Source organism: Athene cunicularia (genome assembly GCF_003259725.1).
Source record: "Athene cunicularia isolate RWA chromosome 1 unlocalized genomic scaffold, athCun1 chr1_part1, whole genome shotgun sequence".
NCBI lineage: Eukaryota > Metazoa > Chordata > Aves > Strigiformes > Strigidae > Athene > Athene cunicularia.
Genome location: NW_020799091.1, coordinates 13,700,494 through 13,721,530, shown reverse-complemented (window position 1 = coordinate 13,721,530; position 21,037 = coordinate 13,700,494). Strand labels below are relative to the sequence as shown.

The 21,037-nt window shown below is 36.9% G+C and overlaps 1 protein-coding gene across 1 annotated transcript in view; it reads right to left on the bottom strand.

Annotated features, from left to right (window-relative positions):
• The window catches only part of YAP1 (Yes associated protein 1), a gene marked incomplete at its 5' end in the record, with an annotated part of 91,311 nt that overhangs the window by 29,730 nt on the left and 40,544 nt on the right, over positions 1–21,037 (bottom strand). Inside the window, 2 exons of the mRNA XM_026855979.1 lie at positions 2,405–2,518; positions 10,541–10,656. Coding sequence (XP_026711780.1) covers positions 2,405–2,518; positions 10,541–10,656 — 230 coding nt within the window. The remainder of the gene's footprint in view (positions 1–2,404; positions 2,519–10,540; positions 10,657–21,037) is intronic.

Here is a 21,037-nt window from a genome sequence, read left to right as displayed (position 1 = left end):
GTGAACGTTGGGGGGAAAAAACCCAACAGGATTTTCAACCTATATTAAGCACAGAAAGGTAAACTTCTGAGTCATTCACATGCTATTTAGGGTCACAGCACATATTTGTTGAGGATCTCCACACGATAAATAAATGCAAGGCTCAGTAAGTTCTGTCAAACAGATTTTTTTCTTCTTTACTGGAGTGACTTAAGGAGGTCAACAAGTGAGAAAGCAAAAGGAATAAGATTTTGTATTTTCTTGGCTCAAATGATAAAAACATAAACCACAATACAATGCGTAAGATTTCAAGGAAAACTCCTTCAAGCTCAACAGCAGCTAGCAGCTTGTCTCTATTTGCCATCACTCTAGATCAGAAGAGCCCACATGCTTTTTTTTTTCCTTTTCCTGCCCCTTTCAGTTACACTTGAGCTCTTTGACTGAAAAGGTCTGGAACAGATTAAAAGTCCGACCACAAAATAAAGAGCCTTGGCATGTACTCAAGCCTGTCTGGGATACACATACGCAGTGGGCCCAAAAAGGGAAGCTATGCAGCAAGAAACCCTTATGCAGTCTTTTGGACATTTCTAACTTCTTTCAGTTTAACTGCACAGTCTTAACGTTTGATGGAATCTCAGTATGCACAAGACAAGTATCTTTTGCCTTTACAGTTAGACCATACTATTTACAGGAGTACAAAATATTTCTGAGAAACAAGATTCATCTCACTTACAACCTCTGTCAATTAAAGCATTTTCCACACTGCTTTTTAATTCCTGCTCATCGTTGGAAACTATAAAGTAATACAAAGAAAATAAAAATACATACCCTGCAAGATTACTTAAGTAAATATAATTGACCTGCCTCTTTTAACTGCAAAAGGCAACACTGATTTTCAAAATCACTGCTTTCTTTTCAGCCTTATTCACATAGTAAGTAATTGTGAAGTTGCAAATTACCCACACACTCCTCTTGCAACACACAAGCAGGTCTGCAACTCTGGCTGGTGTTAAAGCCAGCATGGATATTTGCCAAGTTGACAACCTTCAGTATACGCCCCACCTTTGGGCTCAAGTTGCACAGTGGTTCAACCTGTCTACAAACTCATGAGCAGTTTATAAACAAAGTGTGACAATCTGGTGTTTGAGAGAGCAGTAAGAGCAAACGGATGTTTAAAGTAAGCACTCAAGCCTACAAAACAAAAATGTTGAAATTTCTAACAGCCATTTCAGAAAACAAAACAGGACACCGGCTGTTGAGTTTTGCAGTTCTGTGTTTATATGGCATTCATGGAGTTAATGCCTCTCCCAAAAGGGGCCCACAGTTGTTGTTAGGTCAACCCCTGTAAAGCTTCAAAGGCTTTGTATCCCCTCAGCCTGACCTACTCAGTGATCTGCACACTGTTTTCATTTAGTTGCACCAAGTCCAAAACTAAAGCCTGAAAACCACAATGATCTCTTCTTTTTTTTACCCCTACTGTTTTTTCCACGGCACTGGAAAAATAACTAAAATCCAAAGGAGTTGAAAATAGTAAGTTACTGGGAAAACAAATCAAGGGCAAATCAATACAGCCAATAAAGCTTACAAACACAGGTCATGGCTTTATACAAAAATTGAAGTTGTAATATCACCTTAAACATATCAGAACAATCACTTGGACAATCTAAGAAAGTAGTTCGGAGTCTCTTAATAGTATATGATATCGCTATTCATAGTCATCAGTGCCAAAATTGTATTGAAACGTTTGCAGCTCTGCTCCTCATATAGACCAAAAACATTACAAAAAATGAGTTACTGGTTCTATTTTGTTAAAATTTTACATCTAGACCTTGTGGTCCCTAATTTAAGTTTCTATTTCCAGTATTACATAGTCTTTACCCCACAAAAAGATTATTAAAGTAGAAACAACAAAACTAAACATTTCTCTCCACATTGTTTTAAACAGAAAGTTTTGTCATGATCATCACTGTGACAAGCTGGAATTATAAGCTGGTATATGTTTTAAGTGTATTTAAACATCATAAAATATTATTTGACAGTGCCCCCTTTAAGATAGCACAAAGGAAAGTAAATATTTGTTTGGGAATTAAAAGATTTTTCTGAGGTAAAGTTTTGTAAATTTAAAGGGAAGAGTGAACTTGGCTGAAACTGTCTCTAGGTAAGTAATTTCTGAATGCCATCAATTCTGGGAACTGCATGGATCACATGGCAAAATACCAACCCCTAGCATTAGAAGCTTTGGTGACATACACTCCTAAAGGATATATGCTAATATTTTTAAAAATAATGATTTAAATAAGGTCTCTATAAATCAAATTAAGTTATATTTTAATTGTACTATAAAAAGTTTTCAAAATATGTCTGCAAAATTAAAGCTGAGTGAACTGAAGCGAATCAAAAATTCTGAAGTGAGATGAACTTTTACCAAAGCGTGGGTCAAGCCTTGGGTCTAGCCAAGATGTGGTCTTGTTCTTATGGTTTATGTAGTAAATTTCTCCATCCTGGGTCATAGCTTGTTCCCATCCATCGGGGAGTGGGCCTGCAATATAGAAGGAAGGAGTTGATGGCGGGCTCTTGTTTGCTCCAGCTGAAATTGATCTAAAAAAAATTCCAACATTTTACATATATAACAGTACATGAAACAGAATAGTTTCAAGCTCATGTCTAACATTTCTGGGATTAGGGCAAAGAAGTGGTGGGTGGGAAATCAAAGAACAGAAAACACTTCTATCAATTTGATTCAGGATTTGGAGTTTAATTTTATAACTTGTTTGCATCCTTTCATATGCTTTTGACGCTCCCTTTTGCTATAGCATTATAGTACAAAACCAGCAATAAGTCAAGCCTGCCAGAATGAAACCAGCATGAGCACCAGGAAAAAGTATAAGCACAGAGATATTCTACCTCTCATCAGCAAGTTCATCTAGGGATCAAGGGCCAGCAGCAGCAACAAGGTAACACTGATGAGATCCTGAAATATTCCTCTGTCTTTCACAAACAATTAAAAAAAGTAACAAAACTCAGTCTCCCTTTACCTCATACCATAACTTCCTGTGAAAGCATTAAAGGCTTAAGCAAGCACAAACACGAACCTGAAGAACAGGAGGCAAACAAGCAATGAATAAGCGAAGGTAAGAAAACACCGGGAGTAGACGCAGAGACACAGTGCTACAAACAGCAGTGCTACGCCTCTATGAGCAGGAAGGCACAGGCAGGGGGAAATGGTATAAGGAAGGTAGGTGATGGTGTTCTGGAGACCATAGCTAATGTCTGAACGCAGTGTCCTGAGGTGTGTTTCCTTTATGTTCCAAATAGGTTTTGCAAAAACCACCTTTCATCGCTATAGAGATCATAAACCACTTATTCCCATCTCTATATGATCATGTACATTCATCTGTATTTTGCTTAAACTGAAAACCATTCTTAAAGTTACATTTATCCCATCTTATCTAGTAGGTGCTTTACAAATGTATGTTTTTTTAATTCTTATACTCACATAGAAATGTACTTTAAAATTATTTAAATTAGATACAGGAGGATCTTGCCTGTATTTCTTCAGATTTCAGTACAACCCTAAGATAATATAGCAAAAAATCACTACAAATGTTAGGAATGTAAAAGAAATTAGAACAAGACTTGCTGCAGGAACCAATCATATTTCAACCCCTCCTTCCACTCTTCCTCAGTGTAATACACTAGGAAAAGACATTTGGCTGTTAAGACTTGAACTAATAGGCCATTCTGTAAGCATGCACAAACATCATAATTTCAAACATGATGTTCAGATATACACAAAAAAATGTGTGTATATCTGATAAATGCCTAAAGCACATACTACATCCATGTTCAAACTACATTAGCTCTTTGCCTGTCATTTTGTCCTAACGCCATGTTTCTGTTGAAGAATTCATTGTCTAAAGCTGAGAGGAGAGAGTGGGGGGAAGGACAGATTTGTTCTCAAAAGATGTTCTTGGAGAAATGTCAAAAAGAGTAAAATAATAATTCGATTGCATTCCAGTAATATCCCAAGGCATAAACAGGACAAGAATTTCTTACTGCGGTCTTTGATGATCTCCTGCAAATTACATTTCTAATTTAAACTCTTTCATTGTGGCTCAGAAAACTATGCCTTTCTGTCGCAACCTCACTACTCCACCATTAGAGCTACAGGTTTTTCAGTGAGGAAAAACAGTGTTCTAACTGTTGGACATTTCCTTCCCATCCTTAACAGTCACAAGCTTTAAATGCTGCCTATAAGAGTACCTCAGCTTTTATCAGAGACTAATGAACAGAACAGGCAAGAAAGAGTGACAAGACTGCAAAACAGACCAGCCAGTTAAACGCAAGATTTTATTTTATAAAACTGGGGCATGGAAGCACAGCGACAATTCCCACATCATCCAAGCGTAGAAGTCAAAGACGACCAAAAATGTTCCTTGACTGCCAAGCCAACGTGCTACCTATATGGGCAGACCTTTGCTACCATTCTCTTCAAGAGTCCTTCTAAGCCACATATCCCTCAGAGATCAAACCCAGCAAGAAATTCTCTTTTGAACTGCAAAGTCAAAAACCCAGCTGGCTCCAGGAAAAACAAAACCAGCTTTGGGGTGTCAGTCTTGCTGAACATTGACTAAAGTATGTACTGGTCCAGCATGTTTCTTTGTAGTAAATAAGAACAAAATGTCTTTGAAGCAGGATGACAGGAGCTGATCAGTCCACCTACCTGCTGGAACAATACTGCTTATGAGATTCAGTGATCTGATGAATACTAGATTACTAGAGACAAACATGGGCAAGGTTCTCTGCCTAAATAAAATGCACAGCTGTAGACAGGACAGGAAAGGTCCATCTGCTCACCTGGCTGTCATAGCACCAAGTCTTCCTTGCTAAGTGCCATCAATGGCTGCAGAAACAGAACTTTTCTCTCTAGAAACTTTTGGCATTAATCATGATGTTGCTTTCTTCGTTGGGCAGTAAACTGCTCTCATGTTTGTGCTGTCATCTCTACGTGTTGAAATGGTAGTTCAAAAACTGATTAGTACTGCTTTCTGTATGTAATTCCTATCTGGTTTTGTGAGCAGATATGAAACCAGAAGACTGTCAAGTCTGGTTTTGTAACTGGCTGGCTGATAAACTCTGTTAGAGGCAAGTAATGAAAGAAAATGGAAATCCACGGTGAAGTATAGCGGACACATTCACTCAGAGCACCTAGGAAATTTCCTGTGTAATTATATGTCCCTCTTCCCCTAAAAGGCCCAATATGACCAGAATTCCCAGCATTAGCTTATAAGTGACTTGAGTTATATAAGCTCTATATTGCTGCTCTTTCCATAGTTATGGCAGCCCATGATGTAAAAAAACAGCCATGCTGGGTCTAACCAAAAATCCATTTAGCCCAGGCAGCTAGCCTGGTGTGATGGACAGATCTTGTTGCTGAAAGCAGCCCGCCTAGTGACCGTCACACTCTATAAACTTTTAAATAAAGCACTGAATACACATATAAACCCAAAAGGCATAGTGGCTATGAAGTCATTTGACCTCCAAGTACCTCAGGTGATTTCTTGAGCCAGATTCTGTCAATTTACTAGGTGCCAAAGGATTTCTCTTTCAAGTACTTGTCCAGTCTCCCTTGAGCCTTTGTAAACATTTAGCACCACTAATATCCCTGTGGCATAGTCTCCTTCCTACTAGTTCTGTTTGGTGCCTCCTAGGTCAACTGAACACAATCACAACCATAAACTTACAATTCTGTGAAATTATCTGCACAGGCTAGTGAATTCACCATTTACCATGGTAGTTTTAAAGACAAGGTTATCGAAAAATTATATTCCAATTTCCAAATGTGAGCCATCCTTACAGAAATACTGGTAAGGCATACCTCTGTAACTAAATATTTTCATAATGGTGTAACTTAACATAAATACATGTACTTTCAAAAGTCTTTGTGCATGTCTCTATTTGGTGCATGTCTCCATTTTTTGTGAGTTTTTACTTTCTCAATATACCATTTTTGCCATGAAACACGAGTCTTGAATGCAAAGCAAAGCTTGCTGCTGGCAGAGTGAGAGCAACAGAAGAGTAACAAAGCAAAAATGTAGTAGATTCAAGTTATGTTGGGATACAAAGTAAATATTGCAAGTCCTTACAGTTTCTAATATTGAACTGTAAAATAAAGAAAGAAGTATTTTACAAAAAATGTTAATGTATATTAGAGGGCATCTGTATCTATATATTAAAAAAATATGCATGGACAACCCAGTAACTGGAACACCTATATTCAACCGCAGGAATCACCTTCAACTAATACAAACACTCATCTCCAAGAACCTTCCTAATCTTTCTTTGTGAAAGTTGAAATTTTTCCCTTTAAACACTGTCATTGTGATTCTAAAACTTTTAAAAATTAAATCAAAGTCCACCTTTATTCTGTTAAATCAGTAAAACTTACAAAAGGACACTATTAAAAAGGGAGTATTTTTTGCAGATGAAGAAAGAAATGAATATTACTGTCACGCAGATACTTAGAAACTCGAGTTTCACAACAGATCATATGTAGTGTTGACTGTACACAAAGCAGAATTTGTAGTGTGACTGGTTACACAGAAGAGAAATCTGCAACTGAAGTGAGCAAGAACCTAAGGCAGAGCTACAACCTGTGTTAGTTATTGGCATATTTCTCCCTACCCTCCCATCCCCCCAAGGGGGGAAAAAACCCTCAAGAGTTAGAAATTCGAGTGTCCATTTTCCTACCAATCTTTATCATGGCACTACAGCCTTACCCTAAGAGGCAATGGAATTACACTAGGTCTACAATCTTTCACCAGGAAGTCCACATCAAAACTGCAATGTAAGAGGGAAGACAAAAGAGAACAAAAGACAGGTAATCTGCTCCAAAGCTGATAATCTAATGTCTCTGTGCAAGCAGAAGAGGCTAAAGTAAGCAGTGCTGTCAAGTATGATTCAGGAAGAAAAAGTACCTGAAGAATGGAAGTATATAAACACAATTACTATCCCATCTGTTATATCAACTGTAACTGTAGGACAGGCACTGTTTACTTTCAAATTTATAGCTTTACCTCAGTAAGAAATGTATAGGAGAGGATCCTCAGAAGTAAAACATACTATTACTACCTTTTTTTTTTTTTTTAAAAATCAAGACAGAAGAACATACGTTTATCCTGTAATACCTTTAGTGAAAAAAATTGTTAGAAACACACAGAGAATCAGAGCAGTCAAGACTAAGTTTTATACACGTTGCATATTAAAAAGTAACAGGCTTGTTTTCTTTCCATTACTGCTGTGAAGAAGCAATCCTATTTCACAGAAGTTTAACCAACAACGTGTTTCTCTGCACGTATATAGCCCAAAACATCTTAGTTGATTACATGTAGCAAGTGCAGTTCAGCACCACTGAGACAAAAAAAAAAAATCAAAGAACCCAAAGGGGAAAAAAATTCTCAATTTTCGCATACTGATGCCCTCCTGTGAAGGACGTATGCTAACACATATAAAATTCACAAAATCATGCCAGGAATAGATGAAGATGGTTCAGATGCCTATTCCTTAAAGAAACGTAATTTGCAGCAACATACCTGGATTCTCATTCAGTCTTAGCTGCCTTGAGAGGTGGGATTTCTTAAGAAAAAACACACACAAAAAAATCTCAACCTCATACTAAACTACATCTTCCCTGGTTTTTTTAAACATTCTTTTGACTTGCCTTCATCTTTACTACACCCTCTAGTTTTGCTTTCTTCCCATTTTCCCTGAGCTCCACTTATCCTATTCATCCAGAAAAGACAATAGGTTTATCTTCAATATGCAGACAGCACCTTTCCAAGTTCTGTTCTCTCTCTCCCACTTCAGTTTGTTTTCCTGTTCTTAATTCTGGTTAGAATTCTAATTCTGGCTAAATGGCTACAGCTTCTAATGGCTTTCAAGACAGCTCCTAAAAATCTTGCGTTTTATCACAGCAACTTTACTCACATGCTCCTATGGTAGTCAGTAATCAAATACACTAAAACTTGGGACAGTAACTTCTGATTAAGGGCTACAATTAATGAGTGGTATACAAGAATGAACCCACAGAAAGGAAAACATTCTCCCTTGTGGCATTTTGACTTTTTTTTTCAAGTCAGTGACCTCCAGCTGTCATAATACTTACACTTGGTTTTTCCCGTGTCTTCCATGAAAGGCTCTCAAAGCACTAAGGCATGTTTCATTGCCAGCAACATTTCATAACAGGGAACTTCTATCTTAAAGGTCTCAATTTTATTTCCCAGTTTTTGAGGATGAATATCCAAATTAGAACATTAAGGAGTCTTATATTTATGACATTAGCACTCAGATTTAAGTTCCACTGTGCTAAAGTGGTACATAGTTACTTGATTTTTCCATTTCTCTCCAAGATTCTCTACAAGGCCACCAAGGAAGCGTAAGTTACCATGAACTCAGTAGTAAAAAGTAACAGAAGCAGATATAAGAGACTTTAGTTAAAACAAATACACAACAATATAGTTTAAAACAACAACAACAAAAAAAATTAAAGTTAGCACATAAAGATTTGCCAAATCAGGTATCAGGTACAGGATCATATCCAATAAGTGCAGGTTCAGTATTATTTAATTCAAAACAAACTTTTGTTAAATGCAAGTAAGTTAAGGGTAAGCAGGTGCATCCAAAGAGCCAGTTCCAAGTCATACTACCTCAACTGTTTTAAGCTTAAAAAAGGCAATGCCACGTAAACACATAATTCAATATACACAGAAGTTCTGATTTCTTCCTGCACTTTATCAAATTCAGAGCACTAGGGGGAAAAAACTTTACAAGAATTTCAGTTCATATTCAATACAGTATCACCTGTGAAATTAAAAATAAATGTTCAGTGAACTTGTAATCTATTAAGTACTTTCTCAAGTCACAAGACAACCCACTTAAACATAACTCTATTGCATGAGCAACAATATCTATGCAGAAATACTGCTCACACATTTCCATCAATCACATGTAAATTCTTAATTTAAAAGAAAAATCATGCTTGTGTACTGACTGCTAGATTCTCTTTGAGCTTTTACACCTTACAACTAATCAGTTTATTTTTTTGCTAAGGACCCTTCATTTCTAAGTACATAAAATTAATCCTACTTCACTGTCAATATTTTTTTCTGTTAATTCTTGGTACAATGGAAGGTTTGAGGAGTTATCTTAAAATACAGAGATTATGTCAATATTCAAAACAGCAAGCATCTAGTTTTAGCAAAAAAATTAGATAAGCCAGAAGGCAAGACAGAACAAGGTAATTGCTTCCTTTCTCCTATTCTCTGTTCTTCAGAAGTGTCCCTGTAAAAACGTCATCTCTATTACTGCAGGTTTCCTGGGATATATTTACAGAAAAAATAATCAGATATTGTATTTTCACATCAGAGCCTGAGACCTCTGAATCATGACTTCCTGAACATGAACAGGACTCTCATTTGTTTCAGGATAACCCAATCTCCTGGCCTAGCCAGCAAAAAGTTTGATTAGCTTCCCCTCTAATACTTGGTCATGAACAGCACAGTTTGGTCACGCCTGTTAATCTTTTGGTATTGTCTGCAGCATATGAATTGCAGCATGAAACAAAGCGGTCTAAACGGACAACAAAAAGCAGCACCAGAATAACCTTTGTGAAATACAGGAACAGCAGACATATACAAAATACAATCAGATTGTGAGAAAATAAATAAAACATGAACCAAAGGGACAGACAGAAGGTGACAAAGCACAGGGAAGAGTGCAGCAGTCAAACTAATATGGCACCAAATTTGTCTGCTTGCTCTCTGCATCATCTGGACAAGAGAGCTCTGAAAGCATACAGCAGATGCTATAGCAAGAACAAGCACACTTTACTGCTGTCTAGTGACAGTCCCCCCACCAGCTGAAAAACAATTCTATATTCCAGGAAAAGTTATCAGTCTTCCTCAGCTAGAGGAATAATGCATCATGATACGAGATTTTGGAAATGATAGCAAAATAAGAGGTAAATCACAACGTGTCTGCTTCTAAACAAGATATTCCAGGTGTTTGCTTTATTCATTTAGGGAAGATTGGAAAAAATAGAGATGTTCTTACCAGATGTAGGAAATGTAAATGAATGGGAGTATACCAAGTTTACTAAATGAGCAAGAGGAGGCAGAAGAATACTGCAGAAGCACAACAGCTTTAATGTAAATTGACATTAATTTAATGGAAATTCTGCTCTTCATCAGTTTAACAGCATTTTCAGTCAGAAGAAATTACACAAAAATTCTGCTTCTTCAAATGTTGGAGTCATCCATTGGAAAAATTAAAACATAAACAAAATAACTACAGGATATTTTCTGTTGACATAATAAATATTACACAAATTTTCTTACTTCAAGCATCAGCCTCTTGCTTGATGCATCACACATCAACAAATTTGAAGTTTTAAACCAGGATAACTAGAAGGACAACTGTGATATTTGGACTCCTCCCCCCAATTAAAATTGCTATCAGTATCTTGATTTGTATGATCTTTTCTATAAATACAGATTTTGTTTACCTGATGCCGAGTTCATGATGTTCTGCTGCACGGAAGGACTGGTGGGAGCTGTAACATTCATCTGGGAAAGCATGGCCTTCCTAGGATCTTGCCATGTTGTTGTTTGATCAATGTGACTAAGACAAAACAAAATGAGAGTTAGGACAGTCAGGCATTCACAACAATGACCTGCTAGCACAGAAAGTTTAACAACAAAAGGTTAAGTCTGCCAACAACAGCCACATTCAAAACCAAGCAAGAACTGTTTGGATTCTTTCCAAGCATCATGTTATGTCAGATTCTCAAACCCTTACTCTGGCCACCACCACTTTCCCAGCAAACAGCTATAGTGATCAGAGATAAAGCAAGGGTGAGATAAGGCTCAGCATGAATATTGTAATCTAGCCTGCTGTACCATAACTAGATGTTGTACCCTTGAACTGAACATGCTCTTTCTTTTCCCGCTGATTAGTTACTTGTCATTTTTAAATGTGACTTCAGAGTCTTTCAAATCAAGCCAGTTAACGTCTGGAATCTAAAGCACAGACCAGTAACTTGGCATGATGAGTTCATATTCAGTGCCTAGGGAGTTGTAATGAACTGGTTAGTGAGTAATCATTAGTATTTCCAAACTTTCTGTACATAGACCACATCCTCAGATTATTCGATGGACTACTCCCCTCACCACTGACAACTGAACAATCTCTCTGTGGTAATTTAAGTAACCAGTCACACTAGAGAAGTGATATGAAAGTGATGTGCAGCTGCCTTTCAACTTCATGTGAAAAGATAAGGACAGCTGGACTGTCAACTAACTCAGCTACTCCTCTGCAGAACCTAATTACAAAACTTTGGGATCTTAATCTTTTTTGGGAAAAAAAAAAAAAAAGTACATTCAACACTGTAATTCACAAAAGTATTCAATTCAATAAAAATACAAAAGTGTAATGAATGATTATGCCACCTTTTGAGTATGTGATTAGCATGTTTTGCTAATAACAAGTGCAGGCTATTCATAACAAGCATCAATGTTATCTTGATGCCATTAAGCACCACTTCGAGAAGAACATGTGGACAAAACTACCAATACACACTGAGTGTTGACAACAGTTTGTTATTGATTCATTTAGAACTGGTATCAATCAAAACTCATATTCAAAGAGTACTGTTAACAATTAGAATCCAATACATCATTAACATGCTACCATTCTTTCCTTACATTAATAATCCTTAAAATTACTTTTTTTCTGGATTACATGGAATGCCCATTTTCATTTACTTCAGCAAAACCACATCTAAAAATGCAATATAAATGGTGATCTGAGTTCAAAATGAAGTACTCCAACTCGCACCTATACTTTGTACCCATGTTTTGCACTGTGTTTTGTATGGGGATCAATGTACTGAACTATCAATCAGGCTGTAAATTTTCCATCTTTTTGTTGGGATTAAATAACGATTGTGTAGCAACTGTTCCAAATTCAGAGTTTCTCTTATTTTAAAGCATATTCATGTTTAGGAGCCTGCACTGCATTATTTTAGACATTCTAAAGGAATAAATAATTCAGATTTGTCACCTCAACACTAGCATCTTCGTGGACACTGACATCTGACCTTGTCACCCTGCTCTCCACCAGTGAGAAAGGAACCTACATAAGCACTGTTACAGTGTAATTAATTTGATCAATTTAAGGAATGCACTGAAGGTGAATTAGGTCTATTTTCTCCTTCAAGAAGGGAATGTAAGATAACTAGGTCAAATACAGTGACACTAGAATCCCAAACTTTGTTTATGTATTTGCATGACCACAACATCCAAGAGCTCTGGTCATAAATTAAAACCTCATCATAGGTCAAACTGGACAAATATTTCCCCCCTGCCCTAAACAACTGATTGCTATGCCTAGAAACTCACTAAGAAAAACCTTGTCTCCAATTAATAAAAATATGCTCCACTAAATTATTATGTTTTTAACATGTTCTTTGATATTTAAAAAGTTGGCATTTTTCCTCAAAATACTGATTTTTCTAAGTACTTTATCATTCCAAACAAGTGAGAATGGATACAAATTCAGAAGATCACAAAAAGGGGCAGTAGTCACCAAAATAATTACGTGTTCTAATCATTGAAGGAACTCTGCATTATACGGTAGAAGATATCAAGTGGCTGTTGAAAGTTTTGCTTTGTGATATGTATATTTTACCCTCTCTAAACATGCACACAAACAATTCCAGGTCCAAGTTACAGACACATTGTATCAGGGACAAAAAATAGTAATGTTACTTTGTACAAAAAAATAATAGTAACAAAGCTCTACTTGGTCTGCATGTGGCAGCTATTGCTAGTTTTCCCTTGTGTACAGGAAAACCCCGTTACTACAGCCTTAATTAAACCTGTGTTGCTGCTGTGTTAAGTTTCCATAATACAGCTCATTTATTACAGGTACTATTAAGCACACTGCATCTGTGGTTGCATATGTTTCCCAATATTCAGCTCTACTTAAAAGCATTCCACATACAGACAGACTTCTTTATTTCCTTTTTTAGCCTATTTATTTATAAAATAGGGCACAACATATACATACACACATACATATATATATACACACACACACACACACACACATATATATATATACACACACCTGGCTAAACTTTCATACTGGAAAACATCTTTTCAGTTCTCTGCTGGTCAATTTTGCAAAGCAATGAAAGCAGGTAAAGATAATACAGATGTAAAAACACTGCACAGTACTGCTTCACAGACTATATGTTTAAATTACAGTACCAGCATGTGCTACTCCTCCTCTCTATCTGATTTGCTATATTTGCTCAACTCATTTCTGGGTACAGTGGAAACTAGGAAAACACCACCGCACCCATAACACATTCGTTTATTTCCATTTCACTCCTATAAAAATCCATGTAACACTATGAACTTATAAAATGTCTACCTAAGGTATGTATTTTATAGCCTTTGTTTCTATAGGCTATTTGAATGTAGAAGAAACAGAAGGAAAAAAGTCTCACTGCATTGCAGAACTACTTTCGAAGTTAACTGTAGGTACATGCTGAAAGAACATTCATCAGTTTTCCCAAACATATCTGAATATGGGATTTATGAATGGATTGTGGAAGAAGCAATTTTAAAAGTACCTCCAATTCTGAGCACAAGGACAGCATTATCTATTCCTCAAGACTGCTTAAGCATACCATGCAATGCATAGTTAATGTTCATATGGAGTTGTTAACATGTTAACTAATCTTGGCATCAGCAGCTTCCAACTTTTCCCTAGCTGAACATCACTTGAGAAAAGTCAGCATGTTCCTTACTTGACCAACTAAACTCCAACCTCCAGACTTCTTAGAGCAGAGAAGAACAAGAAAAGTCTCAAAGTAAGCAAGCTGATCACATGAACGTCATAGTAATCATAATGCTGGTTCAATAAGGCAAACTCTTCGTCCCCTCCCACTCAGCTCTGGGCCTCCTGACCTACATATCCATTTCTCCCACACCTTCCAGCAAAAACTTTCTCTTCAACCTCCATCAAACCACAGTCCTTATGTCTACCTTACCTGCTCCATTATGCTGAGTTTCTGAATGCTATATACTAAGAAACCACCCAAAACACATCATTCTTTTCCCACAACTTCCAAATCATGCTCATCAACTTATGGAATACAAAGAGGGCAAATTCCCATTTATATGGATGAACTGTATAAATCCTAGTACTACAGGGAGGAATGTACGTCTTCATTTTGTTCAGTATCTGCAGTGTGCGCACATGGGTAACTTACTATAAACACTGTGTTTCTCATTATCAAGTTCAGTATGGAAACAAGGACATTCTTCACAGGTCTTTCTTTCCCTGTTCAAAGAGCAGCGCAGAAAAGGTCTAAATGGACATAACAAGAACTCTGACACCAGAACTACATTATCTTTCCCTGCACTAAACAGATTTTTTACACAGTAACTGCATTATATGACAACTGGCCCAATCATTACATTCTTCTATTTTGCATGACCTGAGCCATATCTTGATATGGTACTACTGTCAACCTCAAAAATTTAAAAAATATATTAGCAAATTATACCAAATCAATGAGACCTGTAAACCAGCCATTATATTTAGTACAGCACTATCAAAGTAAACTTAAATTCTACCTACTCATGAACTAAAATCACAGCTCTGTGCTATGTGAACAGAATAAAATGAGTAAATGTTCTTGAAATTAAGATCAACATCTCTAGGACAATCAAGGAATTTAAGACGTTTTACTTCATAAAATAAATTCTCAAATCCAGCATCTAGCCATATGACACTATTATTGTTCATTTATGTCTAGGTGAATCAAATCCTTGTTAAATCAGACAAATATTGTATAAACTAAGGAAATCGATGTAGACTGCACCATAAATATAGATCTATGGTAACAGGCCTTAGAAAAACAAAGCTAAAACACCCAGAACATGCTAAACATTTCTTAGCAAACTTATGTCAACTCTGGTATCAAGAAGAGTGACTGTTCTAAGCCACACCACACACCCCCCTCCCCCCAAAATCACTTTCAAAGTGCTGTGCATTATGAAGAGAACCAAGCTGCCTCATCCCACCCACCCCCAAGTTTTACAGTCATGTACAAATTATTTACATACAAGAACAACTTTAAAGAAAATTAAAATATTCTCATTTTGCACACACAAAGACTGTTTCTGCAGTTACTAAGAATTTCTAATGGAAAGAAATCTTTATTGTCATTAAACACTATCACATGCCTGAAGATTTGTCAGATTCAATTTCTAACCTAATTTTAAAGAGCTTGTGGTTTAGGTTTGGGTGGTTTTGTGGTGGGGTTTGTTTGGGGTGGGGTTTTTTTTTGTTTTTTTTTTGGGGGGGGGGGCAGGGATGGGACAAGACAGACAGTGTTGGGGGTTTTCATTTGGTTTTTTGTTTGTTTCTTGGCTTGTTTGGGGATGTTTTTAAAAGAACAACGGAAAAGAAGCAGGAGATCCAGAGACAAAAAAAATATCATCTTTGTTACTTTTTATGTAAAAAACCTGTAGATGTTAATACTAATAAAACCATTCCTAAAAAGAGAAAACTGATCTGCCTTTGCACTATGATACACTTTCACATTTGGACTCCAGCTGCTGCACTGAAAAGACGTGAACTGCATTACTGAAAGCCATGTCAGAAATGAACTAACACATAAAGGACACCGAAAAAATTACCTAAATCCTTTGAGAAAGGCTTATCTAAGAGGCCTTCAGTTTTGATCTTCTGCAGCATTCACTGCAACTACAGTGTCCCTATTGATAGTACACTTTTCAACATACGTTGAGGACTCCATTCATAAAACAGAATTCTCAGTCATTACAAAACCATGACTCTTTCTTCCTCTTTTGTACCTTTATTAACATAAGTCACCTTATATATGGTACTCATCTGCCACTGTCATTTGTAGCAAGAACTTTTCCTTTTACAAGAAAAGATCTTCTCAGAGAAGATACTATTAACATAAGCAGGTCAGAAATTGCCAGTTTTTTTTTACTAAAATGTGTAATAGAAATGTGCATTAGGAAGAAAAACAAAAGACAGTGAACAGGTATTTTAATCTTAGGTAGCAGATGAACATACTATATGAAATTTCTGCAAGAGCAAAAAACCTAAAGAGGTCTGATGTATACATAAAAATACAAACAAGACAAAATAAATCATCTGCTGCTTCTCTTTGTGTTTGGACATGATTCTTCATGAAAGGACATTTAAAAAAAAAAGGTCACAAACATTCAGAAAGACAAGTTATTCTTCAGTATAAAAGCATTACAATAAAAAGTACATGAGCATCTCTCAACAAAGTAATGCTTGTGTGTTACAATGCAGACAAGACTTATATTTTATGTCTGTGAGAAAATTATTTCCAGTCTCTAGTGAAACTGAGATGACTAATTTGGACTTTGGTTTTCAGATTTTTGGGAATGTTTTAGGAATTCACTGGAAATCCTATTTTATTAAAAGCAAAATAGAAACACACACACCACTGACCACATCATGACAGATCTACCAAAACTATTGACTTGGCATGGTCTACTTTTTGTATTGGGGACAGATAGGAAAATCTCTGTGTAATAGAAGCAAGTGCATAAATGTAGCTAAATCTAATTATTTTCTAAACTTGGTGTGAAATTCAACTGTTCATTATATCCCAAATGTGATCTGCTCCATCAACAAGTGTGCCACCTATGATTGTGTTTTACCTTAAATGACTGAGCTACAGATTCCATTCTTTCGTATTTTTTCCTTTGTATTCCTAACCAGCTGGTTTCCCCAATCCACATGGTGCGTGACTTTCTGAAAGGTTTTCCCTTTTTATTTCATCTAGGAACTTTAAAGATTAAATGAATCATGACCGGAGTAAGTGTCTCCTCATAAGTGCCATTACAGAACTATTTTAGAGCTATCACCAGTACATGTTAGTATATCACTATACTGAAATTTCTCCTGGTGGCGCCAGGAGAACCTGAGTATTTCTGCTCTTGAAACTACCATAAATTGTCTCAAAAAACCCGAAACAAAATAAAGATCAACTTTAAACTAACCCCTTTGCCAAATCTCATACAAACTTGTCCTGTGTAGGCTATCTGCAAGATACCTACCTATCATTCTAGCAGGCAGAGAAGAAACCAGCATATCTACTTCTGCAGCGGCATAAACTCTACAGGAGAATCACAGACATGGTGGTCTGACTATAGGGCAGCTCTAAAAATGACAGTTAACTATTAATTCAAGAACAGATCTGGATGCTAATTCCTAAGAAGGGTGGCACTAGCTAGAAGGCCAAGATCAGTCTGACATGGCAGATGGGCTAGAGGACTCCACAGGTGAATTTTCCACAGTTCAGTTAGAAATGGGGTGAAAGAAAAAGTTCAGTGTAGAAACAGCCTCAGCATGAGCTGCTCTGATTACCACTCTCAAAACCCGGACTGTAGCACGCAGAGATTTCTGGGTTGATGATGCTCTTAGGATATTGCACACAATGAAGTGGATTCAGCTATGACTGAGGGTAGAAGCTGTGTCATTCTCTGTGCACCTTTTTTCTACCCTATTTGGGGGATCTCAAGGATTGGTAAAGATTACAACATGAAATTAAGTCTTCAGCTATATGGGCCATTTTTAATTAGGCACTGCTCTCTTAAAAGTGAAGTACATTTCTTTGCAAATGGTGTAACAAAGTCACAGATTTATACCTTAAGTAGGATTAATACACTGAGGTGACACAAATTTCAGTTCCAAGCAACAACAGTAAAGAGAAAAGCCTGAAGAAGAAATGAGACAGCTCTGTTAGCAACCATCTCTGCCCCCAGTTCAATCCTCCATAAACACTTCCCTAAATCTGCACCACTATTAGACAAGGACACACACTTAAAGTGGCCCAAGATACTTTAAGGACTTTCCAGCTGTCTTTTTAAATACAAATCCAACAAAAGAAAAAGCTGTTAGTCATACAGCAATGAAAATCTCATCTGCTGAGAGATGATATTCCCCCCATTGCTTGAGGAAAGCACTGTGTTTCCACTTGACCTATCCACATTACCTAGAAGTATTTCCTTAGGTTTCAGGATTATTAGAGCCTAATATATATAAAAGCATGCAGCAGTAAAATTCCCAACTTCTTAATCTGTTTGCCAAAAATGTCAGAAAAAAACCCTAAAATTCATAACACAGTTTGTCTCTAAGAACAGCAATGTCTCCAGGCATGCCCTAATTACCTCAAACAAATAGAAACATAGACAAAGTTTCTGAATATTGCTGCAGTACATAATATGGCTGTGGTTTTGATTGAATTGTCCATATTTTTTCACCTGCTTGACAGGTCTTTATGCATTAAATAAACAGAGCTTATGTTAGACTACTCCATCTATGCTACTGAACGATGCCCTCACCAAACCATACCACAGGCATATGATGACAGAGAACATGCTTCTGATATGACAATAGACAGCTCCATCCTTATTTCAGGTTGCAATAGCATACTGTAAAATTAACATATAATTGTTCAGTGTGCAATCATGTGTTGTGCCACAGCTGTGATTTCATTAACTTTGAAACAGAACACAAGCAAAATGTATGAGAATGGTGGGCACAAACCACCCACGGACCAGGTGGGACGACAGCCTGTCAGAGCTCCAGCCCTTTAATCAAAAGAATGAAACAGAACCATATATGCTATCCTACATAATTACAGTCTCAGGCAGCAGAAATTCATTCAGCAAATTAATGGTCTGAATGAATCTGAACTAGAACAAAGCAGCAAGGGCAACTTAAATGTCTTAGATGTCTCTGACAAAAGTCTAATTTTGCACACAGTCACTAAGAGTCAGGCAAGTTCTTCCACAAATCACTCTGGAGTTTATTTTATTCCTAAAGTGGCTGCAGCTTGCAAGATGCTAAGAGCTACCAGAAATTACTGAAAGTATGACCCATAAAGCCGTGGACACTGATACACAAAATAAATAGTTTTTACAGATACACAGAATCCAGCATTTAACATTAAGGTATTCAAAGGCAGCCTTCATTAGCACTGCCCTGCATGCAGATAGCGCGCAACACATTCACCAAGGACTCAGTATTAAGCTTACTGTGCTGATTGTAAACATCATGCTCTTCTGAAGTTGCAGAACAGCACTGCCTTTCTTAGGAAAGCACTCACAGAAAGGTCCTCACTTCAGAGTGTATCATGCTAAAATGGATGGTGGGTAGTAGGCAGTCTAATCATACGTGCATAACTAATAGATGAAGGCATGATATCTTGTTCAAAGGTTTGCCAAGGTAGAACCATCTTTATTACAATGTACTCTTGAAACAACTGCCATTTGTTAAAGCAAAAATGGAAGCAACAACATGCTTATTTTTGCATTTATTCCTTTTCTTCCTGTTCTTCATGCCGCTCTGCACTCAAGGACCTGATCTAGAAAAATAGGGCTAGTCTTACAACACTTAGATGTATTTAAAATTGATTCTCAAAATAGGATTCTTGGATTCCTCCGTGGATTTTTCAAATAAAGTAAGATTATTTTCTGAGTTTCAGAAAAAAAAAGAAAAAGAAAAAAGAAAAAAAGAAAAGAGTATGAAGGCATTTTCAGGGCTATTTCTGTTACTTTGGAAACTGTAAGAAACAGCAGTATTACAGAGACTAAGGGAAGTCCTTATTCTTAGAGTCTTTGTATCAGTTCAGTCCTTTCCCTAACTCCATAAAGGACTAAATGCTGTGATCACATTCTGTATCACCAGGTTTATTTAATTTTAATCTTGCCCGCTCAGTTCCACAGCAAAAAAGAAGGTTTATTTAAAGAAAACCTCCCCCTTCTCTCCACCCTGCCTCCAAAGTTAAGAAGCTTGCTTCCTGTGGCTAAGTCACTCAGCATACTCAGAACTCACCTTTCTTTCTCTCCTTAATTTAAATAAAAGGGATATATCACCAAGGAGGGCAAATCTTCTGCTATTTCAAATGAAATTACTGGATATGTTTAACTTCACTGATACCCTCCTATGCCCCTGCTTAGCAAACAGAGAAGACCTTCCCAAGATGCAATCACTTTGTCTTCTGTAAAACTAAAGACAAGATTACACAAACACTAACTTTCCCATTATTAAGGGAAGGGCAGATGATTTTCAGAAGTGATGGGCCATAGAATCCTTTATCACTTTCCTGTCCTTTTATGTCTGAGATTCTATCTCATTTCTCTCTCCCCAGTTGGTTTGTAAAAGGAGACAAAGAAAGCAAGAGGGAAATCAAATGCCTCTTTGCATGAACAGGAGCTAGGCAATTTTACGCCCCTTTCTATATATCCTTTTTTTGGTTGCCTGAAGGTTTTCAAGTTGGAGAGGCTTGCCTAAGCATGCTGCAATAAAAGCTGCTATAGCCAGCTGCCTTAGTATCTGAAGGGGGTTCCTAGCAATCCTGCTGAATAACCCTGAGGCTAACCACCACCAAGGAAAACAAAATATTAAGATAAAAAGATTCTTTAGGTTGTTTCCTTATTGCTCTAAGTAGAAAGTCTCAGACGGCAGTTCAAACTGGTTGCTTGAGTGTTCGGACAATGATCGCTCCCAAATGGCCTCGACAGGATGAGATGATTCTAAGAAATAATTAGGTAGGACCTACTGGAAATGAATGCATAGCTTTCTGATACAAAGAACAAGTGAATTTGTTTTTCTTGCCATTCAAATCATTAATACAGACAACTATTTTTAATGTATGCTTCAGAACTGACACTTCACATCTTAAACTGATCATCTGTTTAGACGTTTCCACTTTTAGTCATACAAGCAGTCATGGACTATCTTTCCCCTCATTTGAGACTACAGCTAAGCAAAAAAACAACTCCCCTATTTCCTTTCTCTATAGTTACGTGTTTTTTTATGGTTTTGATTTTTCCTTTTTCACTTCCACTTCCTATATTACAAGTTTTTATTAACCCCTTTTCGACTCTTCCCTATGACCATGTCTCAGGAA